The sequence below is a fragment of the Canis aureus genome, chromosome 24, assembly GCF_053574225.1.
Source record: "Canis aureus isolate CA01 chromosome 24, VMU_Caureus_v.1.0, whole genome shotgun sequence".
In the NCBI taxonomy this organism is placed as follows: domain Eukaryota; kingdom Metazoa; phylum Chordata; class Mammalia; order Carnivora; family Canidae; genus Canis; species Canis aureus.
In genome coordinates, this window is record NC_135634.1 from 35,910,179 (window position 1) to 35,926,643 (window position 16,465).

The window sequence follows — 16,465 nt, forward strand, 5'->3', positions numbered from 1 at the left end:
ATTTATTTTTAAGGAATCTCTATACCCAACATGGGGCACAAATTCACAATCCCGAGATCAAGAGTCACATGCTTGGGGCACCTGGGTGGCTCAGCAGTTGAGCATCTGCCTTCAGCTCAGGGTGTGATCCCAGGGCTCTGAGATCTTGTCCCACATCGGGCTCCCCACAGGAAGCCTACTTCTCCCTCTGCATGTGTTTCTGCCCCTCTGTGTCTCTCATGAATAAATAAATCTTAAAAAATAATAATAATAATAAAAGTTGCATGCTTCACTGACTGAGCCAGCGAGGTGCCCCTAAATCATTTTAAAGCGAGCAGGTTATGGTATCTAAGGTTCTTTCTGTCTAAAATCCCCTTTGCAAATAGAAGCGGGATTGGCACACAAAGCTTTAGACATTGGTGTGACACTATCGCCACCTTGTGTCCCCCAGTCTCCCTTACTGTAAAAGATCACACTTGTGATTCAGTAGTACAGAATATAGCTTTTATTTATAGAATCTTACAAATAAAACATTTACAGTCCACATAAGTTATTTTCTTTTCTAATTTATCCTCATTAACACCTGAGTTATTGAAAAAAAACACTGTGATGGAACTGCAGAACTGTAAAAGAAAAGATGAATAAAAACCTAACCTCTCTCTTTTGCAAAAATCAGACAGCTTCTTGTTTTTAAGCAGATTTCCAGAATACTACCATCTCTTTGGAATGGGACTTCCTAAAGACAGGTCTTAGGACACCCAGAGACGCCTCCTCTTTTAAACCCAGGGCAAAGAACCTATGAGGAAAAGCCCGAGTTGACACTAGAAACAAAAGATCCTAAACACCTCTGGGAGGGGGGAGGACAGAAGGCAACCTGCTGGCCAGGGCAAGGGTAAAAGCAGCAGAAGCCTGCTCCTGGGTCACCGCTCCTGTTCATGATACAGGCTTTCCTTGTTGACATTAGGAGCTGGTCACCTGGGGAAAGATGTCAAAGGTGCTAATGCCAGGGGTTCTCAAAGCTTGCTACTCTTCAGACTTCTAATATGTACAAATGCTTAAAACAGCAAATCCAATACTTCAAAGTCAAAAAGGAATTGCCACATTTTCAATGCTCGAGGCAAATCTGCTGCCAATGGCAACACAGACTCGATTGTACTATTTGCGTGCCTCCACCCCTCCTGAGTTCCAGCCAGGACTGGTCTCTGGACCAATTACAGTTTAAAGAGAATTTCTCTTTGAGGCAGCTGTCTATGAAAGGAAAAATTCTTAAGTTAATATAGATGTGCATGAAAAGGGAAAGCACCCTACTACTTCATACTTGATTTTTAAATTTGATAACAATTACATGTTCAAGCTCTTCTCCTAAAACTAGGATCCCACTACCTCTAACTTAGTATTCTACTCCAAGAAGATCGGTATTTGTAAGGAATGACGGATCTATAGGGAATGCTAAAATTATAAATTTCATATATTAATGTGAATTAGGGAAAGAAAAATCTCCGTAAAGTCTTAAAGTTTGTTACTGGCTGCTAGCTCCTGAAAGCAAAGTCAGACACAGAAAAATAAAACAGAGAAGACAAAGAACCGTTTTTAAAATAGCAACAACGATAATAAAAACAATGATAATATAAAAAGTTAGATTCCAACATTCGAGGAATTGGTTCTTTGGTAAAATTGGACCATAATCCTATCAGGAGTCAGGCCTGATATTTACTCTAGAATCATGAGAACTCAAGTTTTCCTTCTTCTTCAGCCCCTTCTCAAATCTCTCCAAGTCAACAGGCAAGAGAAGGAAAAAAACTTATAAAGCATCGCCAGCAGTGCAGTGTTCCCGCTCATACTCTTTTCAAGACTATTCCTGATTTGAGGGCCATTTCCCAAGAAGAGGAAAAACCAAAAGAGATGTGGCTTTTAATTATTGTGTTGTGGAAAGTCTTCCTGTGTAAGAACAGAAAAGCTCACAGGTGTGGGCCATGAGCAGCACACCTGTGAGTCATGCACACAAATCAGTTAGTGAGCACAGCCCCTGGGCTGCAACTGTGGGCACCACTAAAAAAGGCTTCTGGGGAGACTGGCTCCCCAAAGTGGCTAAGAATCTCACATTATCAATATGATAATAATAAATCAATTCACCTAGTGAACCTGGAGATGAGCTCCCCCTGAAGCCAGAGTTCTGAGGCGACGGCTCCACAGTGCCTGGGGCTGGCCTACAGTCTCACAGACAAGCCTATCAATCCATCTTCTGAAGAGGGTTAGAGCAATTCATGTTCCGTTCAGTCTAGGATTCGCCCTTTCTTGCTTGGGGTGAGGGATGAAGGGGAACCTAAAACCCACTCGTGGCATCACCAGGAAGCTCCTGTTCTGCAAGCATCTGCAGCGCCCCATCTGAGCACTTGGATCTTCCAACTCAGACTTCCATGACTCGTACTTTTTTATCTATGAAATCCTAAACTGTGCCCGCACCGATTCCATTTCTGATCACCTTTGTCTAAGAAGAGCATGATCTGCACCCGATTCTGCAAGTGATTGGATTGCCACTTTGCAGCAGAAGTGGTGACCAGGGGAGGGAAATTTGTGCAGTCTCCCCTCAAATACAAGACTGGGTGTGCTCAGAATGTGCTTCTATGGAGGCAGATAAAAATCTCTCAGAAGAAGGGAGAGGGGAGGAAGGGGAGGTGGAAATCATAGCAAAACCAACTGGTATCTTGCAGGTCTCCATTCTTGGCCTTCCATTCTGTCAGTGTTAATGTGAAAGAAGGGGAGGTGGTCCAGGCAACTGGCCCCATGCAGCGGCCCACCAGTGGGGAATGTGAGCTCACCGGTACAGCCATGAGATCGCAGCTGCAGCATGCCAGGGGGACAGGTAACCATCATGACAGGGCACAACCATCACTGCTAGCCACCCACCTCGCACGCAATGAGGATTCTTACGCTCCTCTCCTGCCCTACACGTGTTCCAACTTTCAGTTCTCTCTGAGAAAACAGGCAACTGGACAGACTTTGAAAAAAATAGGAGGGGTTCTTGTTCCCTGGACCCTTTCTCTGTAAAAATAGGTGAATCTACTTCAAAATGGGTTATCTTGAGGTCCAGGACACACATTTAGATTCATGGGCCCTGAAACCCCAGATTTGCCTCCCATTACCATGAACCAAGTCATGAACACTGGTGGTATTTTTGCATTGTAGGGCGATGGTACAAAACCTCTCAGTGCTGGTTCAAAGAGAAAGAGGCCAGGGTAACCAAAGAAAAAAGTTAGGCTTGCCTGCTAAGTAAGCTGCATTCAAGGTTCCAGGGTCAATCTGAGAAAGGGGGAGAGAGGGGAGAGAGGCACTACCTAGACACTGGTTGCCAGGGCAGCTTATTCCTAGGACAGAGCATGTGTAAAAACAGCTGACATCTGAATGCGGGAGTACAGTCCGTGTCACAGTCTTTAATACAACTGCCACTTCGGAGGTGCGTCGCGGGTGCAGAGTCCTTGGGCCAGGGACTGGGCGGCCCAGAGCCAACTTCCAATCCCGCCGGCTCCTGGCAGGGCCCTACCCAATCTGGATCTGTCCTGAATACATAGTGAGGAGCAGCATGATGGTGAAACCCGTCAAGAGGCCCAGGTTCTGGATGACAAAGGGGATCAATACGCTCCCATTCCTTTCATCCTCTTGGCAGACCTCATTCATCTCAGGGAACTGAGAAAGGAGAAAAACAAGAGAGCTAGAGTTCCTTTCCAAACCTGGGGAGTCCAGGACAATTCAGTGAGAGATGGATCACATGGACGGACTCATCGTTATACCTATCCTAAGAATATCTGTATTAGAGTATGTTATGTATCATTCAAGTGTTATATTATAGGGAAAGAATATGTAAATGAGATATATGTATATTACATAGAAGTCCTTCACAAAAAACGCCAGCAGCAGTAGCCTTATCAGCTTTGGTCCAAGGTGGCTACTACTACTTTTCAACTACTGAGGTAAAAGTATCTGTGCATGAAACCCTGGATAGGTTTAGATGTTGGCTAAAAAGAACTGCTTTGATAAAAGTCAACTTTTTGCTGTGGACTTGAAGAACACTCGAGAAGATCTTTTTGTTACTAAAACGCTGCTGCCACCTCTTTGGAAAATTCAGCAACTGTGCGAGGAGCCAGAGCTTGGAGCTATGAGATGGCTATGACTCAAGGCCCTGGGCTGCTGGCCAGCAAAGCAGGTGACAATGAACAAACTTCCTAGACCTCCTAATTCAAGTAATGCAAAAGGATATCCTCACCGTGGGAGGGGCTCCCCACAAGAGAGGAGGGAATTTAAAATGTTTCCAGGGAGTGAGGAGGGGTCATGGTGGTCAGCACTCTCATCACTGTACCAAAAGTATTATTTTCAAAGGATGTGGGAAATAAGTCATGCAAACATGCCAGAGAATGTCATGCCAACAAGAAATCAACCTCCATCTACAAAAGATGTAACCAATCAGGTATTTCATTAGCCGACTTAAAGCCACTTAAAAGGGTCACGCCAACGTTAGTGGGTACAGTACCACGAATGTTGGCGGTCACCGCCGAAAGCAGTGACACTCATCAAAAGCCTCCAACCACAATACATCCTTCTTGAGCCAGCAATTCTAGTTCTGGAAAAGGTATATCCTCTCACCAAATAACACTGCCATGGAATAGAATATGCTTCTAAAGGGTACGCAACGTGGAAAAAATGTCTAGATACATGAAGTAAAAAAGGAAAGCAGAACATAAAAGTATATATTCAATGTTCATTTCTTTTCCTTCCTTCCCTTCGTTTATCTGTACATACTTATTCTGTAATACTTAAGTATTTAAGGGAGGAGTGTGGGATTAAGGTTAATCATTTTCTTTAATAACACACGCTGGTAAGTTTTTTGTCCTTTAAAATCCAATGTCTTCTTTAAAAGTACTGAACTGTAGACCTTAAGTAGGTGAATTGTGTGGTAGGAGTGATTCCTCAACAAAGCTGTTACTAAAAACAAACTCATGTCCTCTCGGCTGCCTCCTGCCCAGTGAATAACCCAGTCCCTCCCATGGTGCCTACATGGCATGAACTATGGAAGACTTACCATATCAGCCAGAGCAATATACAAGAACATTCCTCCAGCCAGTGCAAAGATCCAGTTGGCAGAGAAGTGGCTGCCAGCCAGGATGCCAAAGGCCAGACCCACGTAACAGCAGCAAGCAGAAAGGAAGTTGAAGAAGAGAGCCTGCTGGATACTCATCCCGGCATTGAGCAGGATGACAAAGTCTCCTAAGGGGGGACAAGAGGGAAAGGTGGGGAAGAGTTACTCTAGGTCACAGACAGAGAACGTGATGAGGACAAACTGTTTCAGCTATGCATCATGTCTTGGGGGGGGAAAAAAAAAAATCAAGACAGCCTCAGGCCTGAGACTGCAATGACAAGTCCAAAGCACCCTTTCCTCTTCACATCTAGGAGCTTTCTCCATTTACAAAAGTAACCATGCATTTCCAGCCTAGAGGTGAAAATAACATACAGGATTTTCAACATAGATAAGCAACTAGCAAGAACCTCACTGCTCTTTAGATGGATGGTGAAATAGGAGCTTCTTTCCTCACAACTACACTGAATGGTATTCTCAGAAAACCAAAGTGACACTGAGAGAAGTTAAATAATTTGCCCGAAGTCACAAGCCAGTAGATTGGCAAAGCCAGGACCTGACCTTGAGTTTCTGAGCCTCTGAAGTCTGGGCCTTTTACATTCTTGCTCTGATAAAACTAAGGACTTCCTAACTCCCGGCTCATCTACTTCTTCCACCCACTGACCTCTAACTGACATCTGAACCTAGTAAGATTGATAGGATGTAAGAGATAACCTTAAAAAGAGAGAGAGAAAAAAAAATAAAGAGAGAGAGAGAGAGAGAGAGAGAGAGAAAGATAACCTACTCTGAACACTTAGAATACACATGGCACAAAGCAAGTCCTTTTCACTGTTTTTGCTCCTTTAATCCTCATGAAAAATCTATGAAGTATTATTATTAACCCCATTTTAGAGGTGAGGAAACTGAGCCACAGGGAAACAAACACCTCTATAAAAATGTCCATCATTTTTGGGGCACCTGGGCCTCACTCAGTTAGGTGTCTCTTGATTTTGGCTCAGCTAATCTCTGGGTTGCAGGATCAAGCCCTGTGTCAGCCTCCATGCTTAGTGTAGAGATGGCTTAAGATTCTCTCTCCCTCTTCCTCCAGCCCCCCCCCCCCCCACTCTCTCTCAAATAAATAAGAAGGGTGCTGTGCCAACAACCACAGCAGTGCAGGTACAACGGGAATGGCACAGTGCAGGCATTCTTACCTAGCTCATGTGGGAACTCCTCGCAGAGGATGGCCACTGAGGTACTGATGCCTTGGAAAACAGACACGGTGAAGGAGGCACCAATAGCCAGGCCATCAATGAAATTATGGAGGCCGTCGCTCAGCGTGATCATCCAGGCCAGAGTGCCGATATCAGAGTAGCGAACGCCTTTGAGCCAGTAGCAGGCACTCTGGGAAGCCTGCAAGTCCTACAACAGAGCCCATCCCCATGGCCCCCAGGTCAAAAGGTGGAGGATGGTCCTTCAAGGTAAGCCTGAGCCATCAAGGCCATTACTAGTTAAAGGCTCCCACCCAACAGCAGACGGCCCACTGACCTGGACAGAGAGTGAGCCCACGATGACCTTCTCGTCCATCACGGGGGCCTTCCCATCCAGCTCACTGCTGCAGTGCTGAGGAATCATATGGTCCAAATCCCCATTCTGCAGCTTCTCGGTCACCCCCTCCTCCTGGTCCTTCTTGGAAGGAAGTGTCTCAGAGGCATAATGGCTATGTCCATGATGATGCTGGAGGGGCCATCAGGAGGGATCAGCATGACACTCACCAAAACCACAAAGCTTCCTGAGCACTCACTATGGATAGGTGCTCCCAGCACTGGGAAGACCTCCTCCTTCCCACCATCAGAGAAAACACAAGCAGGCAATACACACAGGAAAAGGAAAGTTGTTATAGGAAGATGAACCCAGGTGAAGGCAGGACTTGGTGTAGGACAGAAATCGAAGCTGTGACCTCAGAGCCAACACCTGTTCCGGTGAGGCGGCTTTGCTTGAAAAGTTTATAGCTCCTCCTTTGCAATGGCTCATTTTATTCCATTCAGCAACTATTTGGAGGACATCCACATGCCAGGCACCAAAGATACCTTTTCGGAGCTATACTACAGTAATCATCCTGTTTCTTTGTAGTGGTACTTCCTACACCATGACTATACACATCAAGCACCTCCCTCACCTCCTAAAGGTACAAAAGGTGCATTAAAGAAATAATTTTGAATGAGACAAGGGAATAAACTGCTGCTGCCTAGCAAAGGCACACACACAGGCCAGACATGGACATCCTTGCCTGGTAAGGTGAGATAGGAGATCTGTTCCTGAAATCTGTCCACAGCAGGTAAGTTCACTGCATTGGTGCTTGTAAGATAATACGACTACTGAGACATACAAACATTTCTAGGATGGATGCATGCCTAGGAGCACGGTTTTTTTGTTTTTATTTTTATTTTTTAAAGATTTTATTTATTGATTCATGAGAGACACACACAGAAAGAGAGGCAGAGACACAGGCAGAGGGAGAAGCAGGCTCCATGCAGAGAGTCCTATGTGGGACTCGATCCCTGGACCAGGAGGACCAGGGACCACACCCTGGGCTGAAGGCAGACCGCTGAGCCACCCGGGCTGCCCAGGAGCACTGTTTTTATTTTTTAAAGATTTTATTTATTTATTCATAAACACAGAGAGAGGGGCAGAGACAAAGACAGAGGGAGAAGCAGGCTCCATGCAGAGAGCCCGATATGGGACTCGATCCCAGGTCTCCAGGATCACACCCCAGGCTGTAGGCGGCGCCAGTCCGCTGTGCCACCGGGGCTGCCCAGGAGCACTGTTTTTAACCAAAAATTGGGCCTCACCTCATTTTTCTGCTTAAGAAGCATCTTCAAGATCTTCTCTGTGAAAAAGAAAAGATAAAAGCCCCCAAACACCACTGCAGACTTGGAGACATAATAATCTTCGAGAGGGTTGAAACCAAAAGCCTGTGGACCCAGGAAAACAAAATGAGTTTAAGAAAATAAAAAATCTTCACAGGTCCCCGCTTGTCTCTTAACCACTTTCTTATTCTAGGACTGGAAAGAGTGGCCCTCAGTGGGGGTAGCTCTGCTACCTACCAGTTCCTTCCTTTCCCAGCAAAATCGAACTCCTGACTTTCCTTCAAGCCACATCACCATGCCTGTTAGGTTCTCTCTAGCTTATTTTCAGATGCAAAAGACCGATCCTCTTTAGAATTTTACTGTCAGGAAGAACAGCCCTTGGATATGGTTTTCCACTTTTAGAAAAGACTGTTTACATTTTTCCTGGTTTTCTGCTACAAGGACACAATCTGCCTGCAAATTCCATCCTTAAGGAGACACTTGTGTTTACTTTCATTGTTATCTAATGTCCCTCGCTGATCTGCTTATAAACAAAGAGTGATGGTGTAATTACGCTTTCTAAAATGGGAAATCCATTCCCCAGTTAAATAGTAAGAATTTTGGCATCTTCCTGACCACAGACCTCCCAGTGACCACAAAGCCAAGAAAGCAAACTGTGTTGCTGCACATGCCAATTTGGGGAGTGGGAAGGGAAGGGGGGGTTGTTTGGGGTTATTTCTGGAAACTTCAATGACCATGGGGGTGGAAAAAAGCAATCTACTGGGAAGAGGACTGGAATAGGAATCGGGAGAATTCCATGCTCAGTGACGCTCCTGACTTGTGGTGAGGTCTTGGGAAGCTGGCCAGTGAAGGGCTCTCTCCATTTTCAGACCGGAAACAAGCCTCTTGAATAAACCCACCTTCTCATGTGGATAGGTCTAAGATGAAAGTGATCCTAAGTACCAGGAACACTAGACTGCTTAAAAGGTTAAGTGTTTTTCCTTTCTGTTTTAAAGGGGCAAAAACGCATCTCCACTTGCTTGTGTAGCTTCCTAAGAGATGTAAAGGTTAAGTTGTAGAGTAGAAACGGCACATGGAGGCCGACTTTCCAGGAGAGGCACAGCATCTCAGAAGAGTGGAGTGGAAACCGCCAACTAACAGTTCTCCACAAAGGCATGGCCTTAGGAGTTATGAAACCTGGCCTCTAGGATATGTGCTCTTGTTCCGTATCCGTTAAATGGGTAAAATGTTACTAGATCTCTAGACATTAGCTGATCTAAGATTCGATCAGGGAGACAGAAAACCACCTCTTAGAAAACACAAGGTGCTCTAAGAAGCAGCAGGCGGCGTCATGTTTGTGCCAGACTCTGGCTATGCCCAGGCCTGTCAGACCACCACAAGGAGACGCCGCCCGCACACCACCACAGACGCTGCACCAAGTCAGATAAAGCTTCTCCACGGCTGCCTGCCAAACCCCACAGGGACTAAGTTCTCTGAAGATTTTCTCAGTAACCTAGGGAATGGGGCAAAGGTGCCATTAATGTACGTGAAAACCAGGCTGCTTTATTCAGATTACCTTTGCCCCAAAACAACCTACTGCAGGGAACTGATCTTTTTACTGAGACCTATGGATTCTGTTGGTTTCTCTGCTTGTGCCACAAGCTCCAAATTGGGAGCCATAAAGCAATCTTAACTACACTGCATCTTCTCACCCAGCAGTTAGAGAGTACATAGCAGGCACCCAGTTGCCTTACAAGTATTAACTCACGTAGCCCTCACAACGTCATCGTGAGGCCCATCCTATCATTTCCCCTGTTTTGTATAGGAGGAAACAGAAGCCCAGAGAGGTCCAGCGACATGCCCAAGGTCAAAGAACTTGTCAAAGGTGGAGCTGGGATCCAACTTAGCTCCCAAACCTACATTATGTGGTCTTTCCTAACTCGAGATTCAATCTCAGCTTCACCTTCCGAAAGGAAAGGACCTCCTATGCCTTGCGTCAAAGTGGAGGGTCCTCCCACTGTGCCCCGCAGTCCCCCCCCAGAGACTGGCATGCTCCTGTGTGAGAAAGCCCTGGCTTGTCATACCTCGGGGATGAGCTGGAAGAGGGCGTTGGAGTAGAGGGTTCCAATCGCCAGAGCTATGAAGTAGAGCAGCAGCCTCTTGTAAAAAGTCTTCTTCATGAAGGGCACCACGCTGGCCCCCATGAGGGAGCAGAGGGAGATGACGGTCACACAGAGGAGACCATATCCCCACACTGCCGTTGGGGGAGAGCCAGCCCCACCCGGGACAGGGAGCAGGGCAAATGCCCCATTTCACAGCAACCACCATTTAGGGGAAACACAGGGTGGAAAGGATGGGGAGGCAATGAGGAAGGTTTGGGTGGATATTAACAAGGAAACAAAAAGAAAAATCAGAGAGACAAGTAGGGAGGGAGAGAGAAACAGAAAATTTGTTAGTGATTCAGGTCTGATGAAATTTCCTTCAATCAGTTCAGGAGAAATGAGGAGGAACTCAAGGTGGCCTTGGAACCCTGTGGCTGCCGCTTCTGGTGGCCCGAGTGACACCTGGAGGTGCACCTGCCAGCTGCTGTAGCTACAGGGTGGGGCGCCGCCTCGTCACACAGCTGAGGTGTGCTGAGGTGTGCTGAGGTGTGCTCGGGCCTATCCCCAGGCAGTGCATGGCAGACTTTGGACTTGAGGGCGCTCTCTTTAATAGGAAACAAGATCAAGGGGACAAAGAGAGCTCACGGTGCTGCCGTGTTTGCTTTCACATCTGGACCATTCAGTACCACCTGGACTAGGTCGGCTTTGTGCAAGATACAACAGGTCAGAGGTGCAGGGCGGCGGGAGAGAGAACAGGCAAAGCCTGATGCCCATCAAATTCAGTCTCTTAACTTCTCAGGGTTTGTGTTTTGTTTCTTTTTTTTTCTCCCCAAGTTTGTTGCCATTTGCTCTGAGAGTGCTCCAACATACAGGGCAGAGTTCCAAGATCACCTTGTCACAAAACAGTATTTCCTCTGTCATTTCCCAGCATCCCACACTCTAGGTAGGATGAAATGGAGCCAGGATGAGATGCATGCCCCTGTGAACCACAGGGGCACAGAATGTACAATTATTACATTTCCATTCAATAAGCAATACGGTATTTTATTTCAAATCTTTAAAAAATTAATAAATTCAATGTCTGGAGCTGAAAAAAGAAAAGCCCAAGATGAGGCCTCCCATGACAAGTGTTTGTTAGATTTACGTGGGATTTTGAGGTTAACAATGAGATGGTTCCTCTTAAGCCAGATTTCTTCCTTCACTTAGAACCAGGAAAGGCCCAGGAATCCTATTGGCAGCTCTTCTGGGTAAGAGTCTTGATTGGGATAAGCTGGGCAGCCACTGACACCGGCTCTTTTTATGAAAGGCGGCTGCCCCTGTTCCCAAAGGCGGCCCACAGAGTCACCCCGACCACATGGGCACAGCCTTGCCAGAGCTGACAACATGGGCAGACCATCAACTTGGGTCTTCTTCTTTTTTTTTTTTTTAGCTCCTCACTGGTCACAATTAAAAAGCAAAATTAACAAATATTACAAAACAGTCAAGTAAGGGCACCAGGAAGTCAGTCCTATCCCAGGAAAAAGTCAAGATGCAAGGTATAAAGGACTGAGAGCCTCTTTTCTTTGTCTCAGAATTTTAATTTTGTTTTGTTAGATAAAGTTTTGGTTCTGTTTGGCTCTCTATGCTCTGAATTGTGGCCTACTTGAAATAAAAAAATAAAAGGATCACTTGCTTTTGAAGCCAATTTTATCGATCAGTTGGTAGCCTCTTTTCCTTCCGTCTCTTTCCATATGGATCTCTGGGTGGCCACACTGGAGTATAGCCAGGACCTCTACTTAGAGCAGAGACGGCACAAAGGACCAGGGCTCAGACAGTGACCACCAGCTGCAGCGCTCCTTCTGAGCCCTGCAAACCGGGTTTCAGAGAGTCAGCGACCAGGGAAAGGAGACAGAGAGATCTTGGACAGGGAGGGCAAATTCAGAGTGCCTTGCATCTGACATCACCTGAAGAGGCCACAGGCCAACCTGGGTGCCCCAGGAGCAAGAAGAAGGCCCTTGAGATCCAGAGTTTGAAGACATATTGGTGTCCCTTCATATGAGGGAGAAGTGAATTTTCCAGGTGGTGGCTGCCAGGTGCCTCAGGACAAGGGGGTGGGACAGGGCCATGAAGCAGGGCGGCACAGTGGCCAGCCCCCGGGGAGAGAGGACGCACAAGTTTCTGTTCTACTGCACCTCTGGGATGAGCTGGAAGAGCGCGTTAGAGAACAGCGTTCCAATGGACAGGGCGATGAAGTATGTGAGCACACGGCTGAAAAATGCTTTCTCCGTGCACGGCAGGACGAGGACTCCCAGGAGAGAGGCCAGGTTAATCAGTGAAACACTGAGGAAGCCAAAGCCCCACACTGCGGAGGAACAAGAACAGATGGGGGCCTCCGTTACTGAGGGTGGGGGTGTTCCTGCTGCCTGGGGAGGCCCGTTCTCAGTTCAGCTACGAGCGGGGCAGACAGAGAACACCAACCCATCAGCACGTGTTTGTTGAGTCCATCTCTGGCGGGATGCTGTGGGGAAGCCTACCAACAGCACAGCAGAGTCGCTATCAAAAGCAGCTTACCTGTCAGATGGGAGAGGCAGGTGAAAACAACAGGAAAAGTTTAAAAACCGGGAGGGAAATGGACAGCAGGAAACAATGAGCACAAGGCAGGCAGCACGTGCTAGGCACCAAGGGGTGGGCCGCGGGCACCAGCGAGGCAGAATTTCAGGGCGATGCAGGCCCGTGAAGTCACACAAGCTCATGGCCACGGTGAGTCTGCTGTGGCTGGAGCAGAGATACTGGGCAGGGCGGGGGAAGGGAGGTGGGGGCCAAGGGCAGCCAAACTGAAAAACGGAGGCATTAGTCCCTTGTAGTTACAAAAATGAAAAAGTGGCTGGTCCAAAAGGCCAGTACTGAACGTTCAACAGCCACACCACCGGGTCCAAACAATATGCCAGGGCATCTTGTGAGCGCAGGAGATGCCAGTGTAGTCATTCCTCTAATCCACTCCCCAGGTGTGGACGAGCTGCTCACTGGTCAGATCTGCCGCGAGCAGCACCATCCATTAGCCCGGCAGTCCACGCGAAGACCTGCATGGCCCCCGGCCCCTGCCTTCTTGCCCCAGCTCACCTTCGATGGCACTTGGCTTCCCCTCTTCTATCTGCTCATCCTCCTCGTTTTCCTGGTTCTCAGAGGAGCAGGCTCGGGAATCCAGCTGCTGGAGGATGGTGGGACAGAACTCCTGGAACTCGTTCCTTCCGATCCGTGACTGGTTGCTCAAGTTGTGGGCAGCAAAGAGGTCTCCAGAGCTAAAGCACTGAGGCAAAGGGGAGAAGCAGGAAGTCTCTCAGGATCCAAACTCATATCTCGCCCCTTGTCGCCACGGACTCGGCCTTACAAGCATGGAAAACAAAGATGGGACCTGTCCCAATCCTGGGGAGTCTGCAGACTCATCTCATGGGAGGAGAACAAGGTAGTCCCTAAACTTGGAAAACTTAGAAGTAAAATCTCAGGCATCAGTCACCCAGTGAAAGTCACACACCTGACACACATGCACTAGAACATGGCTGCCCACGAGGTCTGGGAACAGCTGGTTTCTAATCTTTGTGAGCAGGGTGTGTTTTTTGGAAAACATGATTCTATTTGCATACCTGAAGATATAGCTTCATCCAGATACCAAATCTGCCCGCACATCACAACAGCCTGAGGAGCTATTGTATCAAAGTGCCTATTTGAGAGACTTCTCCAGAGCTACTGAGCTCCGGCATCTAAGGAGGTCTCCATGACCATATACGTAGCGTTGACCCCAGCCTGAAGAATGTGTTGACAGTGATTAGGGGAGGAAGGAAGGAAAAAATAAAGATTCACTCTACCGTGGAGCAGGCAAGGGCTGGTACAGGACATGAACACTCAGTCCCCTTAGGAGGCGGTTAGGGAATGGTTCTCACATACCGTTCTCATGAAACACTGCAGTTTTACTTCTAATTATACTTTATATACTTACACATCAGTCTTTATCTATCTGAGGTGGTTTAATACGGGTCTCTAACAGCCCTCTGGATGTGCTGACAAGTGAGAGCTTCTGGGCCCACAGAGCAGAGGGTTGGACTCTAGTGACCTCAAGACATTGCTGCCATGCCAGGAGGGCCTCTGGGGTCAGTCTGCAGGAGCCTATGCGGGCAGCCTCCTCCCCAACTCTGACATTACCTCCAGCCTGTGGTTCTGTGTCCAGGCTACCTGGTCCCTTACCTCTACAAAAAGTTGTCCTTCAAGATAAAGTCCCTGGACACCTAACCCACGGACCTTCCTTGATTACTATAGCACACACACCCCACTCCCTCTCTCGTTTCTGAGCCCTATGAAGAGTGTCCAACTCACAGCATCTAACTTATTTATTTAATTTATTTATGACAGAGAAAGAGAGAGAGAGGCAGAGACACAGGCAGAGGGAGAAGCAGGCTCCATGCAGGGAGCCCGACATGGGACTCGATCCCAGGACTCCAGGATCATGCCCTGGGCCGAAGGCAGGTGCTAAACCGCCGAGCCATCCAGGGATCCCCTAACACTCCATTTTTAAAAAAGATTTATTTATTCATTTTGAGAGAGCACGAGAATGAGAGTGAGAGAGCACGAGAATGAGAGTGAGCAAGCATGGGGGAGGGGCAGGGAGAGGGAGAATCTCAAGTAGACTTCCTGCCAAGCGTGGAGCCCAAAGTTGGACTCAATCCCACAACCCCTCCCATGACCCCAAGATCATGACCTGAGCAAAGTCAAGAGATAGATGCTCAACTAACTGAGCCACCCAGATGCCCCTAATACTTCAGTTTATTATCCGATAACTTTGTCCTCAGCTGGTTAAGCTCTCCATCTTGACAGCAAACTCTTCGACATGACTCATTTTTCTCTATTTCTCGCAGCACTCAACCCCGGGAACAGAGCAGATATATAAAGACACTGCTGGCTGACTTACATTTGGCTGCCACAAATAGCCTCAGACTATGATTAGCCAAGATGACATGGAAGAAAGAACAAAGAACGAGAAGCCAAGGACTTGGGACCAGGAACTGTGGGACCCCTGGAATTCCCTTAAAAATAATGAAGACCTTCCGCCTTCTGTTGGAGGTACTGTGAGGCTCCCCTGCAACTGCAGAGAGGCCTTGTAGAGCATAAACCCTGTGAAAAATGCTCAGCTTGCTGGCGGGGCCAGGTGATCCCACTGCAGCTGTGAGGAAGCCGGTGGAGGACTGAGGAGCCTCACTGGCTGCTTCCTCCAGTAAGGGCTCCAAAACAGCCATGTGGAAGGACAGGAGGTGCTGCTGGGGACCCAGACTAAAAGGGAAGAGCTGGCCCCTCTGCTCTGCCATCAAGGCTCGTCTGTCCCAAGCTGCTTGGGCTACTCATGCCTGATGGGACTGTGACCCCCCCACCCCGAGGGCAGACCGTGCTCAGCAGACCTGACAGCCTTACCGTTGAGAGGTTCCTCTGTCCGTGCAGGGTGTGGGTGACATTGTCCCGGCCTACCCCCACATCCAGGTGGTTGAGAAGGGCCTTCAGCTGCTGCAGAGTGAGGCTGTCACCCTCCCCATAGCGATGCAGGAGGTCCTGCAGGAAAGAGACTGCATTGATGGTTGGCGTCCCCGTGGACAAAGCGTGAGCTTCAGGAACAGCACTCCATAAACTGAGCAGGATCAGCTGGAAGCAGTTAAAGGCCGCTGGGTGTAGCAGCTTCATGGTGACAAATAAGCCTGCAAGAAGGAGAGGCAGGTGAGTGAGAGGCTTCAGAAACCCATCCTCTCCTCTCACTTCCCCACCAGATGCACCAGACCCGGCAGCCTCAGCTCCACACAGCCTTCTCTCCCCTCTGACTCTTCACCCTTCTCTAAAACCTCTGCCAAACTTTTGAGAAAAAGCATAGAATAAAAAAATGAAAGGAAAGGACAAATCAACAGGTTTGACTAAATTTAAAAATTAAAACTGTGATTATGCTATAAAAATTATCTTTTTAGAGATACTTAGATCACAAATTAAATGATATCTGGAATTTGCTTCAAAATAACAAAGGAGGGGGTATTTGCACTAAGAGCATAGATGAAATAAGACTCAGCATGAGTTAATAACTCATGAAACTGCTTGATGAGTGAATGGGTATTTATTATATCCCCCCCTTTTTTAAAGTAAGCTCTACACTCAATGTGGGACTCAAACTCCCCGAGATCGAGAGTTGCATGCTCTGCCGACTGAGCCAGCCAGGCACCCCTATACTATTATTACACTTTTGTACATTGGAAATTCTCCAAAATAAAAAATTTTCCTTAAAAAGAAAACACAAAAAAACTACAACTAAAAGGGGTGGGGGGAGTACACCAAACATGATGGGTTTATTTCTATACCACCTAAATTAGAGAATAAAAATGAAAGAATACTCTCTGGTTTGTTAGGAATACACACTTAAGGGGGCAAGA

General features: G+C 47.4%; 1 protein-coding gene across 5 annotated transcripts in view; it reads right to left on the minus strand.

Annotated features, from left to right (window-relative positions):
• Positions 1-461: 461 nt before the first annotated feature.
• The window catches only part of SLC39A14 (solute carrier family 39 member 14), a 46,486-nt gene continuing 30,482 nt past the window's right edge, over positions 462-16,465 (minus strand). For 4 of the 5 annotated variants that reach the window (XM_077868888.1, XM_077868885.1, XM_077868886.1 and 1 more), the window contains 8 exons: positions 15,471-15,748; positions 13,134-13,320; positions 10,017-10,186; positions 7,936-8,058; positions 6,632-6,820; positions 6,298-6,505; positions 5,054-5,238; positions 462-3,663 (listed from right to left, as the gene is read on the minus strand). In XM_077868888.1, coding sequence (XP_077725014.1) covers positions 3,517-3,663; positions 5,054-5,238; positions 6,298-6,505; positions 6,632-6,820; positions 7,936-8,058; positions 10,017-10,186; positions 13,134-13,320; positions 15,471-15,734 — 1,473 coding nt within the window. In that variant the 5' untranslated portion in view covers positions 15,735-15,748 and the 3' untranslated portion in view covers positions 462-3,516. Of the gene's footprint in view, positions 3,664-5,053; positions 5,239-6,297; positions 6,506-6,631; positions 6,821-7,935; positions 8,059-10,016; positions 10,187-12,205; positions 12,376-13,133; positions 13,321-15,470; positions 15,749-16,465 lie in introns of all 5 variants that reach the window. The other variant, XM_077868884.1, reaches the window with a different exon arrangement.